General features: G+C 43.8%; 1 protein-coding gene across 1 annotated transcript; it reads right to left on the reverse strand.

Annotated features, from left to right (window-relative positions):
* acp5b (acid phosphatase 5b, tartrate resistant) lies at window positions 1–26,355 on the reverse strand. The gene is made up of 6 exons (XM_041208601.1): window positions 26,287–26,355; window positions 21,489–21,682; window positions 14,834–14,961; window positions 10,133–10,324; window positions 9,566–9,713; window positions 1–401 (listed from the first exon to the last, which is right to left on the reverse strand). Exons 1-6 carry the CDS (start codon window positions 26,303–26,305, stop codon window positions 162–164), a joined length of 921 nt encoding a protein of 306 aa, XP_041064535.1. The 5' UTR covers window positions 26,306–26,355; the 3' UTR covers window positions 1–161.
* Window positions 26,356–27,670: the final 1,315 nt, after the last annotated feature.

Below are 27,670 nucleotides of genomic sequence, written 5' to 3' on the forward strand. Positions count from 1 at the left end.
CAAGTGGCCTACTCCTGCTCCTAATTCGTATGTTCGTATGTATTTCAAATCCAACTCCTGTAGTCAAAAGATTTAGAAACCAGTTGAAGTGAATGGTATATATTATGAATAATTTTGCAAGAAATCTGTTTCTTCTTAAGTCCAATTTTCTTTTTCCTGATTTAAAGTTTGCGCTTTGGCAGTGCTGTCTGGAAAACCACCATCGCATATGGCTGCCTGTATGATGCAAACATTTGTTCTGCAGTGATTTGAATCAGTACGAATCCACCTAAGGTGCTGATCTCAGAATTGTAGAAGTGCAGCCAATCTCTTGGGACCTTTTCTTTGTTTACAGTAGAGGTGTCGACGAAACTCCCACTTCCACTGACGATATACGCAATCCCATCACCTTCCCGAATAAACTGTAGAGTAAAACAAAATGCATTAAAATCCATCTCATTTTGGAGCATTTCCCATCAACCATCAGGGGTTTGCTGGTACAAAAGCAGAATTACCTAGAAAAACTCAGCAGGTCTGGCAGCATCGGCGGAGAAGAAAAGAGTTGATGTTTCGAGTCCTCATGACCCTTCAACAGAACTGGTTACATCAATCTGGATGGATAGTTATATACAGATTAAATTCACAGGGTCGCCAATTGAAGTGACCAGGTGGCTTTCATTTTGATCTGTGCAGCTACATCTTCCAATTACTTGGCCTAAATAGCCAAGTGGTTATGATACTGGGTTTACTAACCCCAAGATCAAGAGTTCAAATCTCACAATGGCAAACTATGAAACAATGTAACTTCATCTGAATAGGAACAGATGGAAATGTCTTTGTACTCAAAGGAGTTACAGCTTCCAATTGCCTCGATGAAGGTCAGATTAGTGCAAGGGTGCCAGAATGTACTCATTCCTGGAAGTTAAAAGCCCAGCTATAATGTCAATTTTAATTTACACATTCCCTGCTATTAAGGAATTCATATACTGAAATATCTTACCAATGTTGACCTTATTCAGTGAAGCTCTCACTGTTTAATTTGATTCCGCACCATTTCAATATAATACTTTGTCTCCATCCACATCTACCTGTTCAGTTTACTGATATTGTTAAACAACAACAACAATCTGTATTTGTATAGCACCTTTAATGTAGTAAATCATCCCAAGGTGTTTCACAGGAGCGATCATCAAAACAAAATTTGACACTGAGTCATGTAAAGAGATATTAGGTCAGGTGATCAAAAGCTCGGACAAATAGGTAGGTTTTAAGTAGTGTCTTAAAGGAGGAAAGGGAGGTAGAGAAATGGAGAGGCTTTAAGAGGGAATTCCAGTGCCTAGGACCCAGTCAGCTGAAGACACTGCCACTAATGCTCGAGCAATTAAAATTAAGCCAGAATTAGAGAAGCACAGAGATCTCCAAGGGTTTAGGGCTGAAAGAGGTTACAGAAAGAGAGAGAGGTGAATCCATGGAGGATTTGAAAACAAGGTTAAGAATTTTAAAATCAAGGCATTGCCAGATCGGAAGCCAATGTAGGTCATAAAAACATAAAAAACAAGGTCAGGAGTAGGGCCTCAGCCATACCTGCCTGCCCAGCCTGCTCCACCATTCAATACGGTCATGGCTGACCTTGGGCTTCAACTCCACTTTCCTGACCGCTTCCCATATCCCTTGATTCCCTGCAAGGTCAGTGAGCACAGGAGTGCTGGATGAACGAGACTTGGTAGGATTTTGGATAAAGGCAGCAGAGAAGCACAAAACATCCACTCCTGCCTCCAGCAAATTAAGTTTTAACAACCAGGGCTTTTCTTTGAATATGACACCTATGCTAATTCACATTTTATTTTAACCTTCCAGGTCGGCCATGCAACAAGGGCAGATATTTCCAATTCAATCTTCAGGCCTGTCCACATTACAGTGTTGACTTTCACACAAATGAATGCAATCTGTTCTAGATGTTTTCCTGCAATACGTATCAGGGAGACAAAATGCATCAGGGACTCAAAATGGCACGTACCCACAAAGGATTATTTAACAAGGGATCGGAAAGTAAAGGCAGCAACTGTGAAGAGAAACAAAGTTAATGTTTCAGGTCAATGACCTTCATCGGTACTAATGAAAGGTCAATGACCTGAAATATTGGGCCGCATTTTCACCGAGTCACGGTGACTTGGGAGCCCTTTAAAAATGGCGGGCAGTTCTAAATTCCGGGATTCCCGACCCCATTTGCGGCTGTGCTATCTTTGAGAATGCCTTTAAAGGCTGCGGGCTGCTTCCAGTCAGAAGCCTGCATCTGGTACTCCCGACCTGCTGGCTCCATTGTGCAAATGGATATCGCCTACTCCTCCACAATTTTCATGGAGATGGGCCAGGTTTTTAAAGGCTCATGGCCCCTAGGGGAATCATGAACCCTCATATGCTCAAGGGACCTTTTAAAAAATAAGTTCAAAAGGTCCCCCTCATGCCCCTATGCCAGAGTCTACTCCCCCCATACACCCCCCATGTTCCCTTATGCCTCCATGCCAGGCTCTGCCCTTCCACTGTCCCCCTAGGTCCCCTCATGCCCCCTATACCAGGCTCTGGCACTTTCATGCCCATTGACCCACTGCACACATTCTAGAACCAATGAACATCAGTGTAAAGTGGGATGTGTAAAAAAAAAAATTCTCCTATTGAAGGAAAATTCTGCAGTGAAGGCTACTAAAACTGTCAATCATAAAGGCCCCTTGAAGTTTCAAAAACCACAAACCATAAGCAGGAATCCACTTAACTGCAAATATCAAAGAGCCTGAGCTGTCAATTAAACAATGTTTCCTCTGGGGTGCAAGTGCTCTGTTAGTCAACCAGAACTCTGGGCTCTCAGCCAAGCATACATAATGAGGCTTGGCTAAGAGCCCAGGCAACTACTTGAACAACAGAACACCTGCACCGAGGCAGACCTTTCAAACAGCCCGCCTCCAAGCCCGGCAGCCCGAGACTGCCTCTTCACGTCCTCCTGGGTGAGCTGGCCCGTCCCCCGAGCAATGAGGGTCCCTCCTTGGCGAGCACTTCCTCCTGAGGCTGGCAGGTGGGCCAAGCCAGGGATTTTGCAGATCCCCCTAGCCGCCTCGAGGATGAAAATCCAGGCTGTTACCTCTGTTTCTCTCCACAGAAGTTGCCTGACCTGCTGAGTATTTCCACCATTTTCTGTTTGTATCTCAGATTTCCAGCCTCTGTGAAGTATCTTGCTTTTGTGTCTGAATAGGAAAAAGTCCTTCTCACAATTTTTAGGTAATGAATATGGGAAAATACTTTGCACGGAACATGCTGCACCTCCTTCTCCTGTGAGCGAGAGTAATTGAGTATTATGTATTATTTTGTATGCTTGGCTGAGGGCCCAGAGTTCTGGTTGACTAACAGAGCACCTGCACTCCAGAGGAAACATTGTTTGACTGAAAGCTCAGGGTCTCCGATATCTGCCGTTAATTGAGTGGCAAATCCCTAAATTCTGGGAGGTTTCATGGTTTGTTATGGAGGCTCTGAAAGCTCTTGGTTATAACTGAGCATTTTCTACAGCTAGATATGTTTGCAGGTTACAGAAGTGGGTTAATAAGTGCCTTCGTTGGGGTGGAATTTTCCGGGCTCGCTGGTGGCGGGCGTGATAGGTGGCAAGAGCGGGCAACACGGCGCGATCGGTTTCACGATGCCGGGCTGTGTTTCCCACCATCAGTCGTCGGGAACCTCATTGTGATACATCAGCATACCATTATCAGGCCACCCAGCCAGGCTCTTGCAGCCCCGCTGGGTGGTCCATCCACGTCGGCGGGAAAGCACCCCAACGTGTTTCACAACAGCACAGAGGTGACGTGAACTGGAGGTGAGTGCGCAGCAACGTTCTGGCAGAGCTCGCCAGGGTTGCCTGTTGCTTTGCAGGCCCCAGGGGCACCGGGGTTTAGTGCCACCCTGCCTCGGATGTGACTTTTGAGGGCGAGGGGGAGAGGGGGCAAGTGCTGGCTTGCTGTTGAGGCGACTGGTGGCGGGGTGGGGGGTGGGGGGGGTGCAAGGGCCGCCCCTGCCATTTAATATGGTGCATGAGCGTTCGGGGTGGGGGTGTAGGGTGGGCGAGGGAAGCAGCCATGCATTCAGTAAACCTGTAGAAAGTGACCATTCCCCTGCAACTGAGACAGTTCAGGCCCAGCCACATTGACGTGATTGAGATCAGGCTCCTAGCTTATCTGCCCACTCAAACATTGCAGAGGCATCAAGGTGCCACCAAGTTTTCCAGAGCTCCCCCCCTGCCTCCCCTCCCCTCTAACACCACCTCCTGCTGGCATAGGCTGCACATTCATGTGCACTTTCATGGACTGCAGAGCAGTTGGGATGCACATGTTGTACAATCTCCTCGCTAAAGCTGGCTAAGTAGCAGTCACTGCTGGAGGCGCTCACAGCCTCTTGCAATGTCTGCATCCCACTTTGGACCAGTCTCCACCATGGTTCAAGCGAACAGGGCAGCCATGCAGCACACTAATCTCTGGCCATCCAAGTGGTGGCCTGCACTCTCTGGGAAGCATTAAGGGGCCGTCACACTTAACCAGGACAGGTTCTTAGTACACCCACGTTAACCACATGTCTCTCTCTTACATCCTGCAGGAGGAGTACATCAGGGTCATGGAGCCTGGTGAACTAGCTGTATGCCTGATGGCTTACAGAGAATGAAGAAGACAGAGGAGAGAGTGACTGAAGCTCCTGGCCGCACAGATGCAGGTGCATCAACCTCAGGAAGAAGAAGCGGTTGGGGATCTTGCACATGACGCCCAAGGGCCACAGTGAGCCATCGCAGTCTGGCACCTAGTGACACCCACAGTCTATAGACACTGTCATTAATTCCTGGAGATGATCAAGAACCAGTGTCGTTTAAGACTGTGCATGTCCAGGGAACTGTTGGCTCACATCTGCCAATTACTGCAGAATTTGGTGCCATGGGAAGGCATTCACTGCCAGAGGCTGTGAAAGTGACCACAGCACTCAGTTTCTATACCAGTGGCTCCTTTCAGGGCTCCACAGGTGACCTCTGTGGGATCTCTCAAGCTCCACCCACAAGTGCATCCATAAGGTCACAGATGCCATCTTTGCGAGGGCACACAACTTTGTGCGTTTTGCCTGGGACCAGGATAGCCAGGATACAAAAGCGATTGGATTCGCCCAGATCTCGGGTTTCCCACAGGTGCAGGGTGTGATAGACTGCACTCACATGGCACTCAGATCACCATTGCAACGCACAATGGATTACATCAACTGCAAGGGCTTCCATTTGCTGAATGTGCAGCTCTTACGTGACTACTAGAAGCATATCCTGCAGGTGTGCGCATGGTTTCCAGGAACTCTGCACAAGGCCTATGTCCTCAGTCCCTCACAGATCCCTGCAGTCTTCCAGGGTCCACAGGAGCTGCAGGTTTGGCTCCTCGGGGACAAGGTCTACCCTCAGAGGTTGTGGCTGATGACACCCGTGCAGCAGCCTCAGACTGCAGCAGAGCGACAGTATAATGAGGCTCATGCTACAACTCGCACCTTGGTGGAGCAGAGCATCAGGATGCTGAAGGTGAGGTTCCAATGCCTGGACCGGTCTGGTGGATCCCTGAAATATAGTCTGCAGAAGGTGTCACGCATCATCATTGTCTGTTGTGCCTTTTAAACCTGGCGCTCCAATGGAGAGATGAGCTAGCTGAGGAGGATATGAAGGAGCCGCACTTCTCCTCCGATGAGGAGGACGCCGATGGGGATGTGGGTGAGGAGGTCCTCCGAGGCAATGATGACATGGTTGAAGCCCTCGCACTGGCTAGATGGGGCAGGTACACAAGGGAGGTCCTCATAGCTGCTAGATTTGTGGAAGATGACGACGACAAGCAGTGAGATGATTCCATAGATCCTCATATCGCAGTTGTGAATATTTGATTCCAGTCAGGCTTATGGCAGCGCCAGTACACTCTGTGGGAATGATCCTGTCATGGAGACATGGTGGAGGTGATGGGGTAGTGGTGTTGTTGCTGGACTAGTGATCCAGAGACCCAGGGTAATGCTCTGGGGACCTGGGTTTGAATCCCACCACAGCAGATGGTGGAATTTGAATTCAAATAAAATCTGGAACTAAAAGTCCAATGATGACCATGAAACCATTGCTGATTGTAAAAACCTATCTGGTTCACTGATGTCCTTTAGGGAAGGAAATCTGTCGTCTTTACCTGGTCTGGCCTACATGTGACTCCAGACCCACAGCACCCACAACGATGTGATTGACTTTCAATGGCCTAGCAAGCCATTCAGTTGTATCAAACCACTACAAAGTCACAAACAAGAAATGAAACCAGACGGACCAGGCACTGGAAACGACAACAGCAATCTCAGCGCTGTCAACCCCGCAAAGTCCTCCGTACTAACATCTTGGGGACAGTGCCAAAATTAGGAGAACTTTCTCACAGACTAATCAAGCAACAGCCTGACATAGTCATCCTCACAGAATCATACCTTACAGAAAATGTCCCAGGCACCACCATCACCATCCCTGGATAAGTCCTGTCACACCAGCAGGACAGGCCCAGCAGAGGTGGTGGCACAGTGGTATACAGTTGGGAGGGTGTTGCCCTGGGAGTTCTCAACGTCAACTCCGGACCCCATGAAGTCTCATGGCAACAGGTCAAACATGGATAAGGAAACCTCCTGCTGATTACCACGTACTGCCCTCCCTCCCTCAGCTGATGAATCAGTGCTCCTCCATGTTGAACACCACTTGGAGGAAGCACTGAGGGTAGCAAGGGCACAGAATGTACTCTGGCTGGAGGACTTCAATGTCCATCACCCAGAGTGGCGTGGTAGCACCACTATTGACCGAGCTGGCCAAGCCCTAAAGGACATAGCTACTAGACTGGGTCTGCGGCATGTGGTGAGGGAAGCAACAAGAGGGAAAAACATACTTGACCTCATCCTCACCAATCTGCCTACCGCAGATGCATTTGTCCATGACAGTGTCGGTAGGACTGACCACTGCACAGTCATTGTGGAGATGAAGTCCCGCCTTCACATTGAGGATACCCTCCATCTTATTGTGTGGCACTACCACCGTGGTAAATGGGATAGATTTCAAACAGATCCAGCAACTCAAGACTGGGCATCCATAAAGTGCTGTGGGTCAGCAGCAGCAGAATTGTCCCCAAACACAATCAAGGGGATCAAGCATGGTTCAATGAAGAATGCAGGACGGCACATCAGGAGCAGTACCAGGCATACCTAAAAAGGAGGTGTCAACCTGGCAAAGCTATAACACAAAACTACTTGCGTGCCAAACAGCACAAGAGGCAAGTGATAGACAGAGCTAAGCAATTACACAACCAACAGATCTAAGCTCTGCAGTCCTGCTACACCAGTGGTGAATGGTGGTGGACAATTAAACAACTGTCTGGAGGCAGAGGCTTCATAAATATTCCCATCCTCAATGACGGAAGAGCCCAGCACATCAGTGCAAAAGATAAGGCTGAAGCATTTGTTACAATCTTCAGCCAGAAGTGCGGAGTGGATGAACCATCTCGGTCTCCTCCAGAGGTCCCCAGCATCACAGATGCCAGTTTTCAGCCAATTCAACTCACTCCACGTGATATCAAGAAATGGCTGAAGGCACTGGATACTGCAAAGGCTATGGGCTCTGACAATATTCCGGCAATAATACTGAAGACTTGAGTTCCAGAACTTGCTGTGCCCCTAGCCAAGCTGTTCCAGTACAGCTACAACACTGGCACCTACCTGGCTATGTGGAAAATTGCCCAGGTATCTCCTGTAAACAAAAACCAGGACAAATCCAACCCGGCCAATTACCGCCCCATCAGTCTACTCTCATTCATCAGTAAAGTAATGGAAGGGTTCATCAACAGTGCTATCAAGAGGCATTTGCTTAGCAATAACCTGCTCGCTGATGCCAGGTTTGGGTTGCACTAGGGCCACTCAGCTTCTGGCCTCATTACAGCCTTGGTTCAAACATGGACAAAAGAGCTGAACTTCCAAAATGAGGTGAGAGCGACTGCCCTTGACATCAAGGCAGCATTTGACAGAGTGTGGTGTCAAGGAACCCTAGCAAAATTGGAGTCAATGGGAATCAGAGGGGAAGATGGTTGTGGTTGATGGAGGTTAGTCATCTCAGCTCCAGGACATCACCACAGGAGTTCCTCAGGGTAATGCCCTCAGCACAACCATCTTCAGCTGCTTCATCAATAACCTCCCTTCCATCATTAGGTTAGAAGTGGGGATGATTGCACAATGTTCAGCACCATTTGTGACTCCTCAAATACTGAAGGAGTCCATGTCCAAATGCAGCAAGACCTGGACAATATCCTGGCTTGGGCTGACAAGTGGCAAGTAACATTCGCACCACACAAGTGTCAGGCGGTGACCATCTCCAACAAGAGAGAATCCAATCATCGCCCCTTTATGTTCAATAGCATTACCATCACTGATTTCCCCCACTAACAACACCCTGGGGGTTACAATTGACCAGAAGCGGAACTGGACTAGCCATATAAATACTATGGCTACAAGAGCAGGCCAGAGACTAGGAATCCTGCAGCAAGTACCTCACCTCACTCCCCAAAGCCTCTCCACAACCTACAAGGCACAAGTCAGGAGTATGATGGAATACTCTCCACTTGCCTGGATGAGTGCAGCTCCAAAAACACTCAAGAAGATTGACACCATCCAGGACAAAGCAGCCCACTTGATTGGCACCCCATTCACAAACATTCACTCCCTCCACCACCAATGCACAGTGGCAGCAGTGTGTACCATCTGCAAGATGCACTGCAGCAACTCATCAAGACTCCTTTGACAGCACCTTCCAAACCCACGACCACTACCATCTAGAAGGACAAGGGCAGCACACACATGGCAACACCACCACCTGGAAGTTCCCCTCCAAGCCACACACCATCCTGACTTGGAAATGTATCACCGTTCCAACCTGGAACTCCCTAACAGCACTGTGGGTGTACCTACACAACATGGACTGCAGCGTTTCAAGAAGGCAGCTCACCACCTTCTCAAGGGCAATTAGGGATGGGCAATAAATGCTGGCCCAGCCAGCAAAGCTCACATCCCATGAATGAATAAAATAAAGGCCCTAAAAGTCACTCAATTGTAGGATGGTTAATTAGGAATTTTGGGATTTGTTATAATATTAAGTAACGGGTTAACTGTAGGCTTGTGTATGTGTTTTAATTCTTTTCTTTTGTTAATAAATGTTTTAATTTAATTTTTTTTAAATCTCTAAAGGTGTTAGTTTACTCATTACTTCTGAATTCAGTGCACCAACCTTTTGTAATAAACATCGATTGCAAACCAGTTGTGATAGCGTGGCCAAGTTTCCATTGTGGATTTGGTCAGCCTGGCAAATACAACCTGTTATATCATAACAATCTTTAAAAAAAAGAATAGTCAAAAATGTGTTAGAAACATTCTGAATAAACCCATTGACACCACACGGCTGATAACTTATCAAAATTCACAAATTCCACAACTAAAAAGCAGTGATCATTTTACAACAATGAGAGTTAAGTCAATACTTCCCTACCTGGAGGCTGTGATCATGTCCACTGATATAGGCTGTCACATTGTATTTCTTTAGGAGCGGCCTCAGTTGATCCACTAGACATGGAGTTGGACCATGCTGTCCTATTGACCACACTGGGTAGTGACCGGCAACAATCAAATAGTCAGACCTAAAACAGAAACCAACAGTTCCTAAAGAATTTAAATTATTGTACATTTTCCCACGGAGTGCGGGGTTAGGGCAGATAAATGAGATCAGAGTAAATAGCTCCTATCAGATGGGCTGAATGGACTCTCTTGTACTTTCTATGATTTTTCATGAATTGATACCATTAAAGTGCATAAAAACAGCAACAAACCACTGTCTCCTTACCATTTGACTTAATAACAATTATAGCTTTTACTCTCATTTGCTTCCTCTAATGAAGTGTTTGCCTGCTAGGATGCTCAAACAACCTAGCCCGATAATGTTAACCCATACGTTACTGGGTCTTTCATCTGACTTCTTTTTGGTAAAGTTTGCTCCTTTCTATAAAGTACTGCTCTGGACATTACTTTTTTTGTTCTAAGTTGGATATTGGAAGGTTACCTGGAATGTGCCAATTTTTGTCGGATCCACTGCAGTTGCTCCCTGGCTACCTGTGGGCTTTCAGGTCCTTCTGGCTGGCTGGCTTGATAGGTATTCCCACAGATGACAACAGTATCGATCATCAGAATGGTGACAGAAACATTGACATCAGGAATTTTAAAATTCAAGTCGTAGTAGAGATTTGGAAAGTTCCTATAACAGAAGGTATAACCATTTATTCCAAAATTAGAGTAACACCTTGCACTTTACCACTAGACTCCAGCTTCAGTTCCAAACCCTGAGCATTAATGTGAAAGTAGTAACTTTCCCTAACCTGGGTCCTGATTTCCAAGCATTCTCACATTTTTAGCACTTGAATAAACTGCATTCAATTTGCTTCTTCTGCTGTAAAAACACAATAGAATGGACTGAAATTTTCTTAGGCTCTGCATGCTGTGTTCCTTCCACACCCAACGCCCTAATGGCTGCTTTTACTGGCAAACATATGCCTCCCTATGGGCTTGTGTGTATTGCAAAATATGTAAATCAGATCTCACACCAGATGTTTGAACTTTTTAAGTGGGGAACCATCCTCAGTCAGCTGCTCACCCGATGGTTCTTTCTGACAGTGGTCCAACCTGCTTTCAACCTCTTATTAAAGTTGGCTGAGTGCGGGTTGTTTTGTACCATTTCTGAATGCTTTCTTCAGCTGAGCATTTTTGCCCAGCTGTATTTGAGGGAACTTGAATGGTCTGCTTGAAAGAAGGCTGTCTCATGGGGGCCTTTCCATGCTGTGCCCTTGGAATGGAGCCTTCCAGCTGCATGCCCATGACCCGGGTGGCAACAGTCTGTAGGGAGCTTCCAGTGTGGTGGGCTGCCATCACTACTCAATCTAGACATCTGTCCAGTTGGCCAAAGCTGGCAGTGGCAGGCTCCAATACTGGGTGTCCAAGATCTTGATAGCACTAATAGCCAAATTTATTTCAGAACCCCAGATATGTTTGTCCCCCTCACTGCTTTAGGGCATCCTGCAGAGGATCACATGCTCCATGCTAATGTGCACTTTTAGGAGAGGCAGTGGCTTAGTACTAACATCACTAAACTTGCAATCTAGAGGCCCAGGCTAATGCTCGGAGTCTGGGGACATGGGTTCAAATCCCACCACAGCAGCTGGTGGAATTTGAATTCAATTAATAATTCTAGAATTAGAAACTGGTCTTAGTAACTGTGACCATGACAACATCATTGATTGTTACAAAATCCCATCCGGTTCACTAATATCCTTTAGTGGCATTTAGTTTCCTTCCTTTAGGGACGGAAATCTGCCGTCCTTACCTGGTCTGGCCTACATGTGAGTCCAGATCCACAGCAATGTGGTTGACTCTTAACTGCCCTCTGAAATGGCCTGGCAAGCCACTCAGTTCAAGAGCAATTAGGGATGGGTAACATATTCCTCTCCTGTCACCCCAACTCACTCTTCCTTACTTTTGCATTGTGTTTCACCCTGTATCTCTTCCTCCACTCACTCATTGTACTTTCTGGAGCAATTGGAGCAGATGGAGAGTCTGTTACAATGTTCCATGAGATGATGCTGATACTACTCCTTCTGGGCTCATCATCTTGGGCAGGACATACAGGAAAAGGGAATGCATCCACCCATCCAACAATGGATTCCAAGCTGATATGAAGTTAATGCTTTGTGCAAATGACTAACACATGCGAGAGCCGGACAAGGCATTGACAATATAAAGAATATTTGTTGGGATCCAGCTCAAGACAAAACTTGCCACTGCAATGGAGCTCTCTGAAGAGTGAGTTCCAACTCATAATTGGTCATCTATTCAGGATGTCTGGTCCATTTCCATAACAAGAACATTGTCACAACAGAGACCATGGACCTATTCGACAAGATCTGGACTGCAGAGGACATCCCGGATGACTGGAGGCGAGGACAAAGATTCAAGCTGACAAAGAAAGGGAACTTCAGCGACTGCAACAACTGGAGAGTTATTACACTGCAGTCAGCAATTGGCAAGGTCTTCAGCACGGTGCTCCTCAGCAGATTGAAAGCAAAAGTAGACAGTACTCTTCACGAAGAACAGGCAGGTTCTAGCGTGGCAGATCATGCAACGAGAGACCCTTATGCTCAGGAACATCATACAGCAGAGCCTAGAGTATCAGAATCCACTTGTCAACTTCATTGATATCAAGGAGGCTTTCGATAGCATCCATCAGCTGTTACCCTGGTACATCGCAAGACATGTGGCATCCCGGAGTGGTATATTAACATCTTCAAAGCCTCATATCCTGACTCCAGCTGCTGCATCAAGACCAGCACAAGCACTACACACTTCTTCAACATCATCACAGGAGCACAGTAAGACTGCATAATCTCCCCAATCCCTTTCCTCTTGATTATTTATTTCATCATGAGCAAGGGGATTGGGGGATGGGGTGCAGACTTTGGCATCCCATGGCAACATCATCAGTTGACGGACCTGGATTTCTCAATGACACTGCCTTGTTGGCTGAAGAATCGTGTGCACTCCAAGACATGGCCACCAGTATTGAGAGTAAAGGCACCAAGGTTGGTCTACGAATCAGCTGCTAGAAGACCGACAATGATGACAGGGGGAATCAAGGCCCTCCCATTACCATCAGGCAAACAATCGAGGACGTCAACCACTTCCCCTAACTAGGAAGCAACATCTCCAGTAGAAATCAACGTTCACAGAAGAATCGGCAAACAGCATCAGTCTTCCAGTGGCTCCACACAGCCGGGTCAGCCAACACCATCAAAAAGAACACAAAGCTGCAGCTTATCTAACCATATTAGTACTGACCGCAAACAATGCCAGTGAGATATGGAAGAAAACAACAAAGGTGTCACCAATGACAAAGTACTACAGAGGACTGATCAGAGGTGTCTGCAGGACATCATGACAGGGAGACAAACTGAGGCTAGCAGGAGACATATTTCACCTCCCAGATGTATGCCCTGCCAGAATGGCAGTAGAATGGACACCAGTAGTTGGAAGAAGAAAACAAAGCTGGCCAAAGAAGGCTTGGCAAATTATATTTAAGGAGGAACTCCAAGAGTGGGACACCACCTGGGCTGTAATGGGACAATCTGCAATGGGCCTGGCCAGTGGAGGAGTCCTGCTGCTCATTGTTCTTCTGATCACATAGGGGACAAGTCTAAGTCTAACTAAGTCTATCTCCAGCCCTCATTTGTCCTTTATGGCTTTGGAAAGATTTAGCCAGGAACCACCTTTCATTGATGAACATGTTAACTTATGAATGGCAACGAAAACAGCTAAGTTACGTCCACTTGCCCCCATGGCCTAGGCTTTTCCAAGTACATATGAGAAAAAGGATGGAGTGAGACCAGCAAACCAACCATAATAATCATAACTCTTGTCCCTTACAACGTATCATGCAATTTCTATACAGCAAGGGCATGTTGCCTCAAAGCGAAAATATTGTGTGGAATCTTTCCAATTGGTCCAACAAAATGATATCACATTGAGGCCACACCTTGTATGAAGGATAAGTATCTGTAATTTACCTTGGCACTTCTATAAAACCTTTTCCTAGCTGAGATGGAACATAGCGCTGACTCACAGGGAGTCCCAAAGGATTTGAGACTGTGCTTTCTCAGGACATGTGTCCTTCTACCTCAAAGACAGCAAGCCTCCTTTGGTACACCTTTCCTATCAGCACATTGAGATTGAATGATGTTGTCTACCGATAACAGAACTTGTCAACAATTCTAATCAGAGTGATGTGGATCGAAAGTTCAAACTCAAGTCTGTCCCCTTCAAAGGCCAGCTTCAGCCCTTTCAAGAGCTGTTGAGTGAGCCAATTTTCTTATTGGTAGCCAAATAACAATCAAAGCTCACTCAGTGTTTTCCTTAAGCATGGACCAATTCTAAGAAGGGGCAGATTCCAATGTTCCCTGGAACATTGGTCAAGCCTGATCCACTTGCACCAGGAAGGGATGGGCAATCGCCATGACACATCCCCAGACATGTAAACTATGAAGCAAAAAATATCCTTGTACAGGACAGATACTTTATAATGTGGGTACTTGTATAAGGAGGTATTTCCCAGCAAATACTCTCCACTTGTTATGATGCTTCACAGTTCACTGCATTGTCCAATTTTCACAGAAGGGTTTCGATGTCTTACATGGTAAAGCAACATTAAAAGCAGGTAAGTCAAAAAATTACAATATAAACAAGGAAAAATTGTAAATGGAGCAGGAAACACAGAAATACTAATTCATTCCTCATGATTGCAGGAAAATGTAACACCAATTGAGGAAATGAAGTTTGCTAGATTGCCTAGAAAGGAAATAACATCATTACAAAAGCTCTTAAAGCATTTTTTGAAAAGTTTTGTTTAAAGGTGGGCTTACATAATGTTACTTCATGATTGCATGATATCCCTTTTCAGAGGCGTAATGATTAACTAATAATAAACATTAACATTTGTGACTAAGTCTCTTTTTTAAACTCTGCAACTTCCACGATAGAAATGAATGAAGACTGAGCTCATCATGGGATTTAACATCTGTTTATTGTCTGCTCCAGATGATGCAGATTCTTTGGATGCTTGGACCTATTGCTAGATTGGGGTGGAAGATGATCTCATTGATTCCCCCTCCCTAACATATAAGCACTACGTTACATGAACAAACAGATGTTCAGAATCACTCACCATCTCTTAGAGAACCCAGAATAAGCAATCTGTGCTGACACATTACCCAAATGATCATGATTTCCTGCCAGAATATACCATGGGCTATTGGCAAGGGATGGAGCTATGAACACATTCTCAAACGTTTCCTATTCAAATAAATAAAAATCTATGTCAGCAACTGAGTGTATCAGCAATAGATGTGGGAGGGGAGTTAATTTACAATGATTCACAAATGTAGCAAAACTAAAAGTGAATAACTGGTTAAAAAGAGAGAGAAGAAACAATTTTCTGCCACATATTATGACTGAGCACTGATTTATAAAATGGAATGTATTTCCAAGCAAGGGACTTCTTGATACTATTGACTTCCCTTCAAAGACTTTATACATCTATCAATTTATTTTATAAGTTTTGTCTGCAAATATTCTAAAACTTAACCCACTGACAGATCCAATTTTAACAGATATGATTTCATAATATTAAATGAATAAGTTACAGTTTTTTTTCCCACTCATTGTACTCACTTTAACTTCCAGGATCTTTGGTTGCCTTACAATAGATGTGTGGTTTAAACATTAACAACAGTGGTTTAGTTAAAAGCTTGTGGTTTATGCTTCAGCCAACAATTAAGCTCCAATATAAATTTTACATTTCATTCTACAGCATTTGAGGCTCACAAGAAAATTAACTTGTATTAGACAGGGAGAGACCATAAAAATGTACTTGTATAACCAGCTCTTAGGCATTACATGTCATGGACTGATTAATTAATTGCACCAATCTCATTTATATTGGAACTCAATATTCCATAAATTCTATATTTTTCCGTCTCTTATTATTTTTCAGTCTCTTATCATCTATTCTACATTAATTACCAAGGAGTCTGACGAATAAGGCTGATGAGTTGAGGTCACAAATTAACACATGGAAGTATGATGTCATTGCTGTCACAGGGACATGATTGAGAGAGGGGCAGGATTGGCAGCTCAATATTTTAGGGTATAGGGTCTTCAGGCGAGGCAGGGAAGGAGGTAAAAGAGGAGGGGGTATCGCAATATTGACCAAGGAATCAATTACAACAGTGAGGAGGGTTGACAAATGAAGTTCCTCAAATGAATACACATGCGTAGATCTTAAAAACAAAAAAGGAGCAATCACATTGCTGGGACTGTACTTTAAGTCCCCAAACAGTCAGAGAGAAATAGAAGACCAGATATGTAGGCAAATTTCAGAGAAGTGTAAAAATACTATAGGGTAGTAATAGTGGGGGGTTTCAACTTCACCAACATTAACTGGGTTAGTCATAGTGTGATCGCTATGATGTCATAGAGGGATCGCTATGATGTCATAGAGGGAGCAGAATTCTTAAAATGCATCCAGGGGAGCTTTTTAAGCCAGTACGTAGAAGGTCCTACAAGAGAAGTCCCGGACTTAATTTTAGGGAATGAAGCCGGGCTAGTGGTAGGCGTATGCAGATAGTGACCATAACTCCGTTAGATTCAAGGTTTTTATGAAAAAGGACAAGGATGGGCCAGAAATCAGAGTTCTAAATTTGGGGAAGGCTAATTTTAATAAGATCAGATATGATTTGGCCAGAGGACTGGGAGCAACTACTTTTAGGTAAATCTACGTCAGAGCAGTGGGACTCATTCAAAAAGGAAATAGGGAGAGTACAGGGCCAACATGTTCCAATAAAGATAAAGGGTGGGACCAACAAATTCAGGGAACCCTGGATGTCGAGGGATATACAAGATTGGATAAAGAGAAAAAGGGAGGCTCATGGCAGATACCGAGGCTCAAAACAGCGGAAGCCCTAGAGGAGTATAGAATGTGTAGGGGGAAACTTAAAAAGGAAATTAGGAGAGCAAAAAGGGGACATGAAGAAACATTGGCAGGTAAAATAAGGGAAAATCCAAAGTTATTTTACAAGTACATTAAGAGTAAGAGGATTACTAGGGAAAGAGTAGGGCCCATTAAAGACCATAGTGGTAATTTGTGTATGGAGCCGGGAGACGTAGGTAGAGTTCTAAATGAATACTTTGTGTCAGTGTTCACAAGTGAGAGAGACGATGTGGGTATGGAAATCAGGCAGAAGGACTGTGACATAATTAAAGAAATTAGCATAGAAAGGGAGGAGGTTCTAAGTAGTCTGGCTGGCTTAAAAGTAGAAAACATCTCCAGGCCTGGTTGAATGAGGCAAGGGAGGAGATAGCAGAGGCTGGCAATAATTTTCAATACCTCTCTGGCCACAGGAGAGGTGCCAGAGGACTGGAGGACAGCCAATGTGGTACCGTTATTCAAGAAGGGAGGAAAGGATAAACCAGGGAACTACAGGCCAGTCAGTCTAACCTCAGTGGTGGGGAAACTATTGGAAGGAATTCTGTGGGACAGAATTAATCTACACTTGGAGAGGCAGGGATTAATCAAGGACTGTCAGCATGGTTTTGTTAAGGGAAGGTCATGTTTGACCAATTTGATTGAATTTTTCGAAGGGATGACCATGTGTGTAAATGAGGACAATGCATTTGACGTTGTCTACTTGGACTTCAGCAAGGCTTTTGATAAGGTCCCGCATGGAAGACTGATAACGGAGGTAAGAGCTCATGGGATCCAAGGCAATTTGGCAAATTGGATCCAGAATTGGCTGAGTGGCAGGAAGCAGAAGTGATGGTCGAGGGGTGTTTTTGTGACTGGGTGTCTGTGTCCAGTGGGGTTCCACAGGGATTGGTGTTGGGTCCCTTGCTGTTCTTAGACTTGACTTGAATGTAGGAGACTTGAATGTAGGAGGGTTGATCTGTAAGTTCGCAGATGACACGAAAATTGGTGGGGTGGTAAATAGTGAGGAGGATAGCCTTAGATTACAGGAGGATATAGATGGGCTGGTCAAATGGGCTGATCAGTGGCAAATAATATTTAATCCGGATAAGTGTGAGGTGATGCACTTGGGCAGGATAAACAAGGCACGGTAATACACAATGAATGGTAGGACCCTGGGAAGTACCGAGGATCAGAGGGACCTTGGTGTGCATGTCCACCAGTCCTTTAAGGTAGTGGGACAGGTAGATAAGGTGGTTAAGAAGGCATATAGGATACTTGCCTTTATTAGCCAAGGCAAGAATATAAGAGCAGGGAGCTTATGCTGGAACTGTATAAAACGCTGGTTAGGCCACAGCTAGAGTATTGTGTGCAGTTCTGGAATCCACGTGATAGGAAGGATGTGATTGCACTAGAGAGAGTGCAGAGGAGATTTACCAGGATGTTGCCTAGGCTGGAGAGTTTTAGTCATGAGAAGAGATTGGATAGACTGGGTTATTTTCCTTGGAGCAGAGGAGATTGAGGGGGGACATGATTGAGGTGTATAAAATTATGAGGGGCACAGATAGGGTAGACTGGAAGAAACTTCTCCCCTTGGTGGAAGGATCAATAACCAGGGGGCATAGATTTAAGGTAAGGGGCAGAAGGTTTAGAGGGGATGTGAGGAAGAATTTTTTCACCCAGAGGGTGGTGGGAATCTGGAACTCACTGCTTGAAAGGGTGATAGAGGCAGAAACCCTCATAACATTTAAGAAGTATTTGGATGTGCACTTGTGATGCCATGGCATATAAGGCTATGGGCCTAGTGCTGGAAAATGGGATTAGAATATTTAGGTACTTGTTTGACTGGCGCAGGCTCGATGGGCCAAAGGGCCTTTTTCTGTGATGTAGACCTCTATGGCTCTATGGTTAAGCCTGACCAAACTATACGCATTTGTGGGACTATAAATTGACCATGAACAAGGCAGCCAAGCTAGATAAATATCCTATCCTGAGGATAGAAGACATAAATGCAAAGCTAGATGGAGGCAAATCCTACACAAAATTGGACATGAGCCATGCATACCAACAGTTAGAGCTGCATAGCACGTCTGGAGGGTACGTAATCATCAACACGTGGAAGGGTCTTTATCAATATACTCGCCTACCCTTTGGAGTATTATCTGATGTGTAATCTTCCAAAGGGCAATGGAGAGTCTTTTGCAAGCACTTCCCCAAATGGTAGTATACCTAGATGATGTTCTGATCACAGTGTCAACTAGAACCGAATATTTGATCAACCTGGAAGAGGTGCTAAGAAGATTCTTGGAAGCTGGTGTACGATTAAAGAAGGGGAAATGTACATTCCAAGTGCCAGAAGTTACGTACCTGAGTCACTGGGTGGATGCCATGGGTTTGCATCCGGTAGAAGAGAAAGTTAGGGCAATCAAATATGCGCCCTCCCCGTCCAGTGTAACTGAACTCAAAGCTTTCCTGGATATGATCAACTACTATAGCCACTTCTTGCCAAATTTATTAACAGTGTTAGCATGATTACACTTGTTGTTAAAAAAGAATCATCATTGGTCATGGAATTTACAACAGGAAGAAGCCTTTGTGAAAGTTAAGAAGCTATTACATTCATCGTGTTAATTGGTACACTACGATCCATCAAAAGAATTGGTATTAATATGTGATGCATCTCCTTACGATGTGGGGGCTGTCTTATCACATAGAATGGAAAATGGATCAGAAAGGCCAATTGGCTATGTCTCCAGAATCCTCTCCATAGCCAAGAAGGGTTATTCCTAACTAGAAAAGGAAGGTTTATCGGTGATATTCGGAGTGAAGAAATTCCACCAGTATCTGGCTAGATGACATTTCACCATTGTGTCGGAGCATAAACCATTAATGGGTTTATTCAGTGAAGAAAAGGCCATTCTGACAGTAGCATCAGTAAGAATTCAATGTTGTGCTTTGATATTGTCTGCATATGAGTATACCTTTATGCACCGCCCTGGCTTGCATATTGTAACTATGGGTGCACTCAGTCATATCCCATTACCAGATAGCTTTGTACATGCTCCAGTGCCACAAGAAGTGCTTCTTGTACTGAATTCCTTGGATTCATCATCTGTGTGTGTGTGAAGCAAATTAGAAATTGGATGAACAGAGATCTGATCTTGTCAAAAGTCAGAGATCTTGGATTGCAAGGGTGATCAAATTCACCAGTGTCTGAAGAAATGAGATCATTCCGTGCCCAAAAAACAAAGTTAAGCTGTCAAGATGGAATCTTGTAGTGGGGATCAAGAGTTGTCGTCACTTCGCAAGGAAGAGAACCACTCTTGACAACTTCACAGTGCGCATCCAGGCATATTGAAGATGAAAATGCATGCGCAAAGCTATGTTTGGTGGCAAGGTATTGACAGTGACATTGAAAGCTTGGTCAAGTACTGTCTCCATTGTCAGCAGTAACAGAAGTTGCATGTTTCAGCTACACTGCATCCGTGGGAGCGGCCTGGTCAACCCTGAATTATACTACATATTGATTATGTAGGAACGTTCTTAGGTACCGTGTTTTTATTGATCGTAGATGCACATTCTAAATGGATGGATATGTATGAAGTCAGATCACCAACATCGAGTACAACTGTCGAAAAGCTGCGTCAATGTTTTAGTATACATGGCCAACAGAAGTCATCGTAACGGTACAGACTTTACCGGTACAGAGTTTCAGAGATTCATGAGTTTAAATGGAATCAGACATATTAAAACAGCCCCATACCATCCCTCATCAAATGGTTTAGCTGAGAGAGCTGTGCAAATGTTCAAATTTGGAATGAAGGGGTTATCAGAAGGTACTCTAGAAACTCGACTTTTCCGCTTTTTTCTCAATTATCATTCAACTACAGAATCTACACCATCTGAATTATTGATGAAATGCTACCCACGTACAAGGTTAAGTCTGGCGTTTCCAAACTTAGAGGAGAAGGTAGAGAAGAATCAGATTAAATTGAACCACGATATTCATAGCAAAGCTCAAGATTCACTGTGGGAGACACAGTTTTTGTGCAGGATTCTGGAAATGGACCTTGTTGGATTCCTGGTACAATTGTCTCAGAAACTGATCTCTTGTCCTTCCAGGTGGAAGTGGAAGACCAAATTGTTCGAAAACATGTGGACCATCTTCGGAATGGAGAGACATTCCAACAACTAACCTGTGATCTAAGTCAAACCATTAATTCCTGAGTTGATAGATCAACCTAGAATAGGCATGCCTGATGTCACTGTAGAGTTGCCAAATCCTGAACTGCCACTATGTAATGATGTACCTGGTGCTGCAGTTCCTGATCATGTCGAATCCTGTAGAAGAACCTCAGTGGTAGAGCTACGCCACTCTAACCGAATAAGGAAAGCACCTCAGGGACTTAATCTTTAATCACCTGAGTTGTCTATATATATCTTATATATATTATATGTTGTTGGATATTCAAATGTTCTCCGTAAATAGAAACTGTAAAATAAACTAAAAGAGCAGGGAATGTATAGCCTCTCCTACTGTCTATCAGGGGTCACATGATTGTTCTTAGAGGCTCTGGCCAATGAGCCCTAAGTGCAGGTAATCCGGGGCTGGGGGGAGGGTGGGTGGGCAGGGCTTCTCGTCAAGGGCCTGGTTCAGGCACGTAGCATCTGAAAAGCTGTCTGTAACAAAGTTATCTGTTTCTTATTGAAACATGTCCGGTTTGTCAAGTCATTACAGGATGTTGTACCGTTACTGAACTGTCCCCAGGTGAAACACATTTTTGAGTGCAGCTTTCGTAAAGACAGAGATTTCCCTTCTTTAAAACACACCTGATACGAATGAATAACAATCCGTTACCTGAAATCTGAAATCATTTACATTGTTCACACCGTGGTAGTAAAAATTATCTCCAACATTGAGTACAAAATCTGTTCTTGAATTTTGCGTAACTCGCCCCATTTCATCTGCTGTGGCTTTTTGAACAATCGTTACATAAGGTGGATCAGGCAGACCTCCCCAATCTCCGAATGCAATAAATTGGATGTCACTGCCTTGTAAGCAAACAGAAGGACAAAACATTAAAATTCATCCAAACTGTGAAATGCAGAATCACCAGTGAAGATTTCAGGAATTTATAGCAGCCAACAATTCCTAAAAAGTAAAACTACTCAGAGGTTGAAGAAGAATTTTACCCACAATTAGTGCCATTTAACCTCTAGAGCTGATTCTTTGCAATACATGAAGCTATTATCTGTGTGAATATAGTGAATAAAAAATATACAAGTTTGTGACTGATTAATCTAGTTCACTGTTCTTGAACTGTGATTATAGTACTAGGGGATGAATGCAAAATTAACAAGACCGGGATAAAAATGTTGCAGACTCCCCGACAAATCAAACTAATGTTATATGGACTAGATTCCTTTGAATGGGATTTGAACCAATATTCTGCTCTGAAAGGGTTTGACATTATAGGGATAACTATAGATATAGCTGATTGAATCAATTAATGGGGAAGCTAAAAGAAACACAAAAGCTGACTTCCATGTGGCTGTTTCAAAATGTAAGTAGGCCACTATTACTTGGTTTTATAAAGATTTTATAGTCGCTTTTAACTGCAACACCTCAATGACTCAGTATTGAGCAGGCAATTAGTATACGACCAGGAAGATCCTAGGTTACATCCACAGTCAGTGTCAAGTTTTGGAGGGGGCAGGAGGTGGGGGGGGTGGAGAAGGAGGCACAGCAGAATGTACAAATAACCTCAACACCCTTGGTCAGGGAAAATGGTGGGAGAGAAATCTGCCAGCCTACTCTTAGTCATTCTCCAGTGATCCTTGCTGGAAATACATGTCTGCACAGCTGAGCGTAGGATCAGGCGAATAATCTGACGCCCACTGTCTAATTTTTCACATAAAGAGTAGTCATTGGAGTGTGAGGTAGGCTGTCGCAAAAATGTCACATTTCAGGAATTTTTAACCTGGATGAATTTTGGGAAAATTTATGTTGCGGTAAATTCATTCATTAAATTAAATTCAGCTCAACTGAGGTTCAATTCAGAACAAATTTGGGATTGTGGATTATAATTCAACAGATAAGGAATTGGGAAAGTGGTGGTGGTATAGTGGTAATATCACTGGATAAATAATCCAGATGTCCCACCTAATACTCTAGGAACATGGGTTCAAATCCCACCAGAGCAGCTAGTGTCTAGGTCTTGGCCCTGTCCAGCAGAGTTTTGAATGAATGGCCAGGGATTACACTTGCTGTCTAATTAAGGATAATGGGCAGGCCCTAGAAGCTGGGGGTGGGGGGGTGCAATAGGATCCCTTTCCAGCACTGAAGTTGCCAATGCAGGTGAGAGAGAGAGGTAAGCCTCATGATGGAGGTGCCCACTCAGCACTTTTCACAAAATTTTGGGAAAAAAAAGCTGCAGCTGCTGGGCCAGCCATTGTAGGGAGCCCTCCGCAAGGTGACCTGTGAAAAATTCTAGTTGGCCTCTGTCTATTAGCCTTACAGGCCTTTTAATTATGTTAACAAGCGACCTGACTGCAAATGGGTAACTGTCACCTTGCCCGACCTGTCTCCTTAAAAATGACCCGGAAGCGAGTAGATACCCGCAAACTGACATGCCGGCCACTGCGGGGAAATCCAGGGTCTGCCCAGTTCCAATCCAGTCTGTGGCAGGTTTCCAAAATCCAGTCCAATGAATTTTGCTAACACTAATAGATTGGACTAGTTTCATTCATGTAAACCCAATAGGTGGTGTTACTTGGAAAGTTTCCAACTGGGAGGACAATAGTTGATTTCATTGGCAGCTGAGCTGGCAAATGCAGTCACAGAGAGGCTCAGAGGTCAGGAAAAGATCACCTGGTCCAGGAAATCTGCTCCACATGATGGCTGGAGTATTATAACTAAACACTTCATTCTCCTCCTACTGCCCTTTCCAGCACCCAGACACAACTCATAATCTCTTATGTGTGACAAAATACCCAGGCTTCCTCTGAAGAGAGAGTCTACAGAGTTTGCTGAAATCTGGTAAATTCATGGAGAATATTAAGAAAAATGTATTTAGCCTGTTAATTAGATTTATGTGCCGTGTGTTACTATCCCAGCTGATGTTAATACTGGACAAGTCAGATCCCACAGTGAAACCTGGCTTGATAGATCCTAACTTCTTTTTTTGGAAACCATGGAGGAAAGTTGCTGAACAAATTCACAGGAGTCTGCTGATAAATGTTTAATACAAAGAATAAAATGTTGATTAAAACAAGAAAAGTGAACTATATTACACCAGACAAAAAAGTTGGAAAGACCTCAATTCAAACACAAGAAGTTGATTCAACTTCCCAATATTCCTTGATCCAGCAATATCTTTACGGACACATAAACCAGTGAAGGATTGCTACTAGCTTGACACAAAGGCTCCAGCTCAGGATGGCACATGTGCAAACAGGTTTCTCCTGGCAAATTCTTGGCCTTCACTTAATGCTTCTCACCCAACTCTCATCTCTCCCCGATACACCCAAAAATAACCACACTTTAATCTCACTTTTTCAGTAGCATCACCACTAAGTTGATCATGTTACTGAGTCCTGTAACTGATTATTCAGTTAACCAATGTCCCACTAGCCTTGGAATTTTTCTTCTCAGGGAGCTGAGAAAACCTGTCTTCCCACTCTTACACACACTGACTGAACTGCCTCTCAGCTTCTCCGTCTCAATGTCACTTGACCACTGACGCTACGCAGTAAGACTTTACTAAAACAAAACCAAAAATACCTGGAAAAACTCAGCAGGTCTGACAGCATCTGAGGAGAGGAATACAGTTAATGTTTTGAGTCCGAATGACTCTTCATCAGAACTAAGGAAAAATAGAAAAGAGGTGAAATATAAGCTGGTATAAGGGGAGATAGGACAGGTAGAGCTGGATAGAGGGCCAGTGATGGGTGGAGATTGCCAAAAGATGTTATAGACAAAAGGACAAAGAGGTGTTGATGGTGGTGATATTAGCTAAGAAATGTGCTAATGGTGACATTAAGGGTAGAAAGCAGGACAAGCAAGTGACAGATAGCCCTAGTGGGGTTGGGGTGGGGGAAGGGATCAAAATAGGCTAAAAGATAGAGATAAAACAATGGATGGAAATACATTTAAAAATAATGGAAATAGGTGGGAAAAGAAAAATATATATAAATTATTGGAAAAAGGGGGATCGGAAAGTGGGTGGGGATGGAGGAGAGAGTTCATGATCTAAAGTTGTTGAACTCAATATTCAGTCCAGAAGGCTGCAAAGTGCCTAGTTGGAAGATGAGGTGCTGTCCCTCCAGTTTGCGCTGAGCTTCACTGGAACATTGCAGCAGGCCAAGGACGGCTATGTGGGCATGACAGCAGGGTAGTGTGTTGAAATGGCAAGCGACAGGGAGGTCTGGGTCATGCTTGCGGATAGACTGAAGGTGTTCCGCAAAGTGGTCACCCAGTCTGTTTTTGGTCTCTCCAATGTAGAAGAAACCTCATTGGGAGCAGCAAATGCAGTAGACCAAATTGAGGGAAGTGCAAGTGAAATGCTGCTTCACTTGAAAGGAGTGTTTGGGCCCTTGGACGGTGAGGAGGGGGGAAGTAAAGGGGCAGGTGTTGCACCTTCTGCGGTTGCATGGGAAGGTGCCATGGGAGGGGGTTGAGGTGTAGGGGGTGATGGAGGAGTGGACCAGGGTGTCCCAGAGGGTGAAGCATTTGCACTTCCCTCAATTTAGTCTACTGCATTCGCTGCTCCCAATGCGGTCTCCTCTACATTGGAGAGACCAAATGCAGACTTTGCGGAACACATTCGGTCTGTCCGCAAGCATGACCCAGACCTCACTGTCGCTTGCCATTTCAACACACCACCCTGCTCTCATTCCTACATGTTCATCTTTGGCCAGCTGCAATGTTCCATTGAAGCTCAACACAAACTGGAGGAACAGCACCTCATCTTCCGACTAGGCACTTTACAGCCTTCTGGACTGAATATTGAAGTCAACAACTTTAGATCATGAACTCTCTCCTCCATCCCCACCCACTTTCCGATCCCCCTTTTGCCAATAATTTATATATATTTTTCTTTTCCCACCTATTTCCATTATTTTTAAATGTATTTCCATCCATTGTTTTATCCCTACCTTTTAGCCTATTTCAATCCCTTCCCCCACCCCACCCCCACTAGGGCTATCTGTCACTTGCTTGTCCTGCTTTCTACCCTTAATGTCATCATTAGTGCATTTCTTAGCTAATATCACCACCATCAACACCTCTTTGTCCTTTTGTCTATAACATCTTTTGGCAATCTCCACCTATCACTGGCCCTCTATCCAGCTCTACCTGTCCCACCCCTCCCCCCCTTAAACCAGTTTATATTTCACCTCTTTTTCTATTTTTCATTAATTCTGATGAAGAGTCATTCGGACTCGAAATGTTAACTGTGTTCCTCTCCGCAGATGCTGTCAGACCTGTTGAGTTTTTCCAAGTATTTTTGTTTTTGTTTTGGATTTCCAGCAACCGCAGTTTTTTACTTTTATCTTAGTAAGGCTTTTCTACTGTGCTTCTGAATCCTTGAACTCTCAACCCATCTCTTGAACATCAGGGGTTGTCATACCTCATAAACAAACCAAAAATGACTGACCTTTCAGCCACAGGTCCATCCAGACTTCTAGGCACCAAGGCTCATAACCCAAACTTACATGAAACTGAAACCACTCTACCTTCCTTAACACAAAAATACATACATATATAAATTAACTTCAACATTAAACGTTTTTCATCACACATGCTTTACTTTATGTTTTATGATAAATCCTATGAAAAAGTTTAAATTTCTAATAATTTACTGCTTTTTCACACATGTAAAATAACTTAGCTTGCTAATTGATAATTGGCCTGGTCTCATGAGAATGTTCATCAGTATGCCTTTCAGAAGATAAGGAAATGCATATGGGCACTGAGAGATACAGTATTTAGTTTACATAAGGAGAGATTCACTATTGTGACTCTGGATCATGCTATCCCACCATGAGGCATTGGGCAGCAATATTTTTGATGGGCTTAGTTTATGGGAGGGATCAGTGATTCTTATGCCATTTAGACCTGAAACATATAACAAATTTAATCCAAGAAGTTAAAGCTTTTGTGGAAATGGGATAGGGTTAGGAAAAAGAGAGCTAATTGGCAAAGCAGGAAAAAAAGCAACATATGTGGTATCTCCTTTTCAATGTACAGGCAAATGATATCATATGGGTTTTACTAATCATCCTGTTTATCATACACTAGCACTGGTGTCACTTGTTAGGTGCGGTAATTGTAGGATAATGTAAATGATGTATTGAATACAGCCAGAGACTTGGGGAGACATGTAAAGGGTTAATGTTAACTATGTAAAATGACAGTCTACATCAGTGATGTAAGATCACATAAAAACATAGCATGCTGAGAGATAGTTCTATGAGAAGCCTGGTGCCAAACCTTGTCTTGTACATAGTGAGAAGAATGTTTAATAAAAGTTAAAGTTCACCAACAGCCTTGCCTCCAGCAGCCTCTATTGATCTTAATCAAGGACAACTGAAGCTAAGGCCCACAATGATGATAACAGAGTAATGACATTTCATTTTCTTGCCAAAAGAAGAATAAAGGTTTTCCTTTCATATGATGTAAAACCCAGCAATCACAGAGATTGGAAATGTGGTGATGAGAGTGACCGATACAAACTGCAGCAACACCCATGAAGAGCAGTAATGCTAAACAAGCACAAATTGGTGCAAGAATCAGACAATAGAAATAGCAAATTTCAGAAATAAAATACTCAAATATTAAAGTAAAATTAGGAGTAACATGATCAATTTTTTTTATTCCAATTGATATAATTAGTATCAAAAAAGTATTATTAATAAATGGGAAAAATTTGCTTCACAAGAGTGGAATAGAGTGGGCTTCACCATGAGATTGAGACTTTAGCATAATTTTAAAAGGGAATTTGATAAATGTGTGAAAAGGATATAGGGAAGAGGAATAAG

The sequence above is a fragment of the Carcharodon carcharias genome, chromosome 16 (assembly GCF_017639515.1).
Source record: "Carcharodon carcharias isolate sCarCar2 chromosome 16, sCarCar2.pri, whole genome shotgun sequence".
In the NCBI taxonomy this organism is placed as follows: Eukaryota; Metazoa; Chordata; class Chondrichthyes; order Lamniformes; family Lamnidae; genus Carcharodon; species Carcharodon carcharias.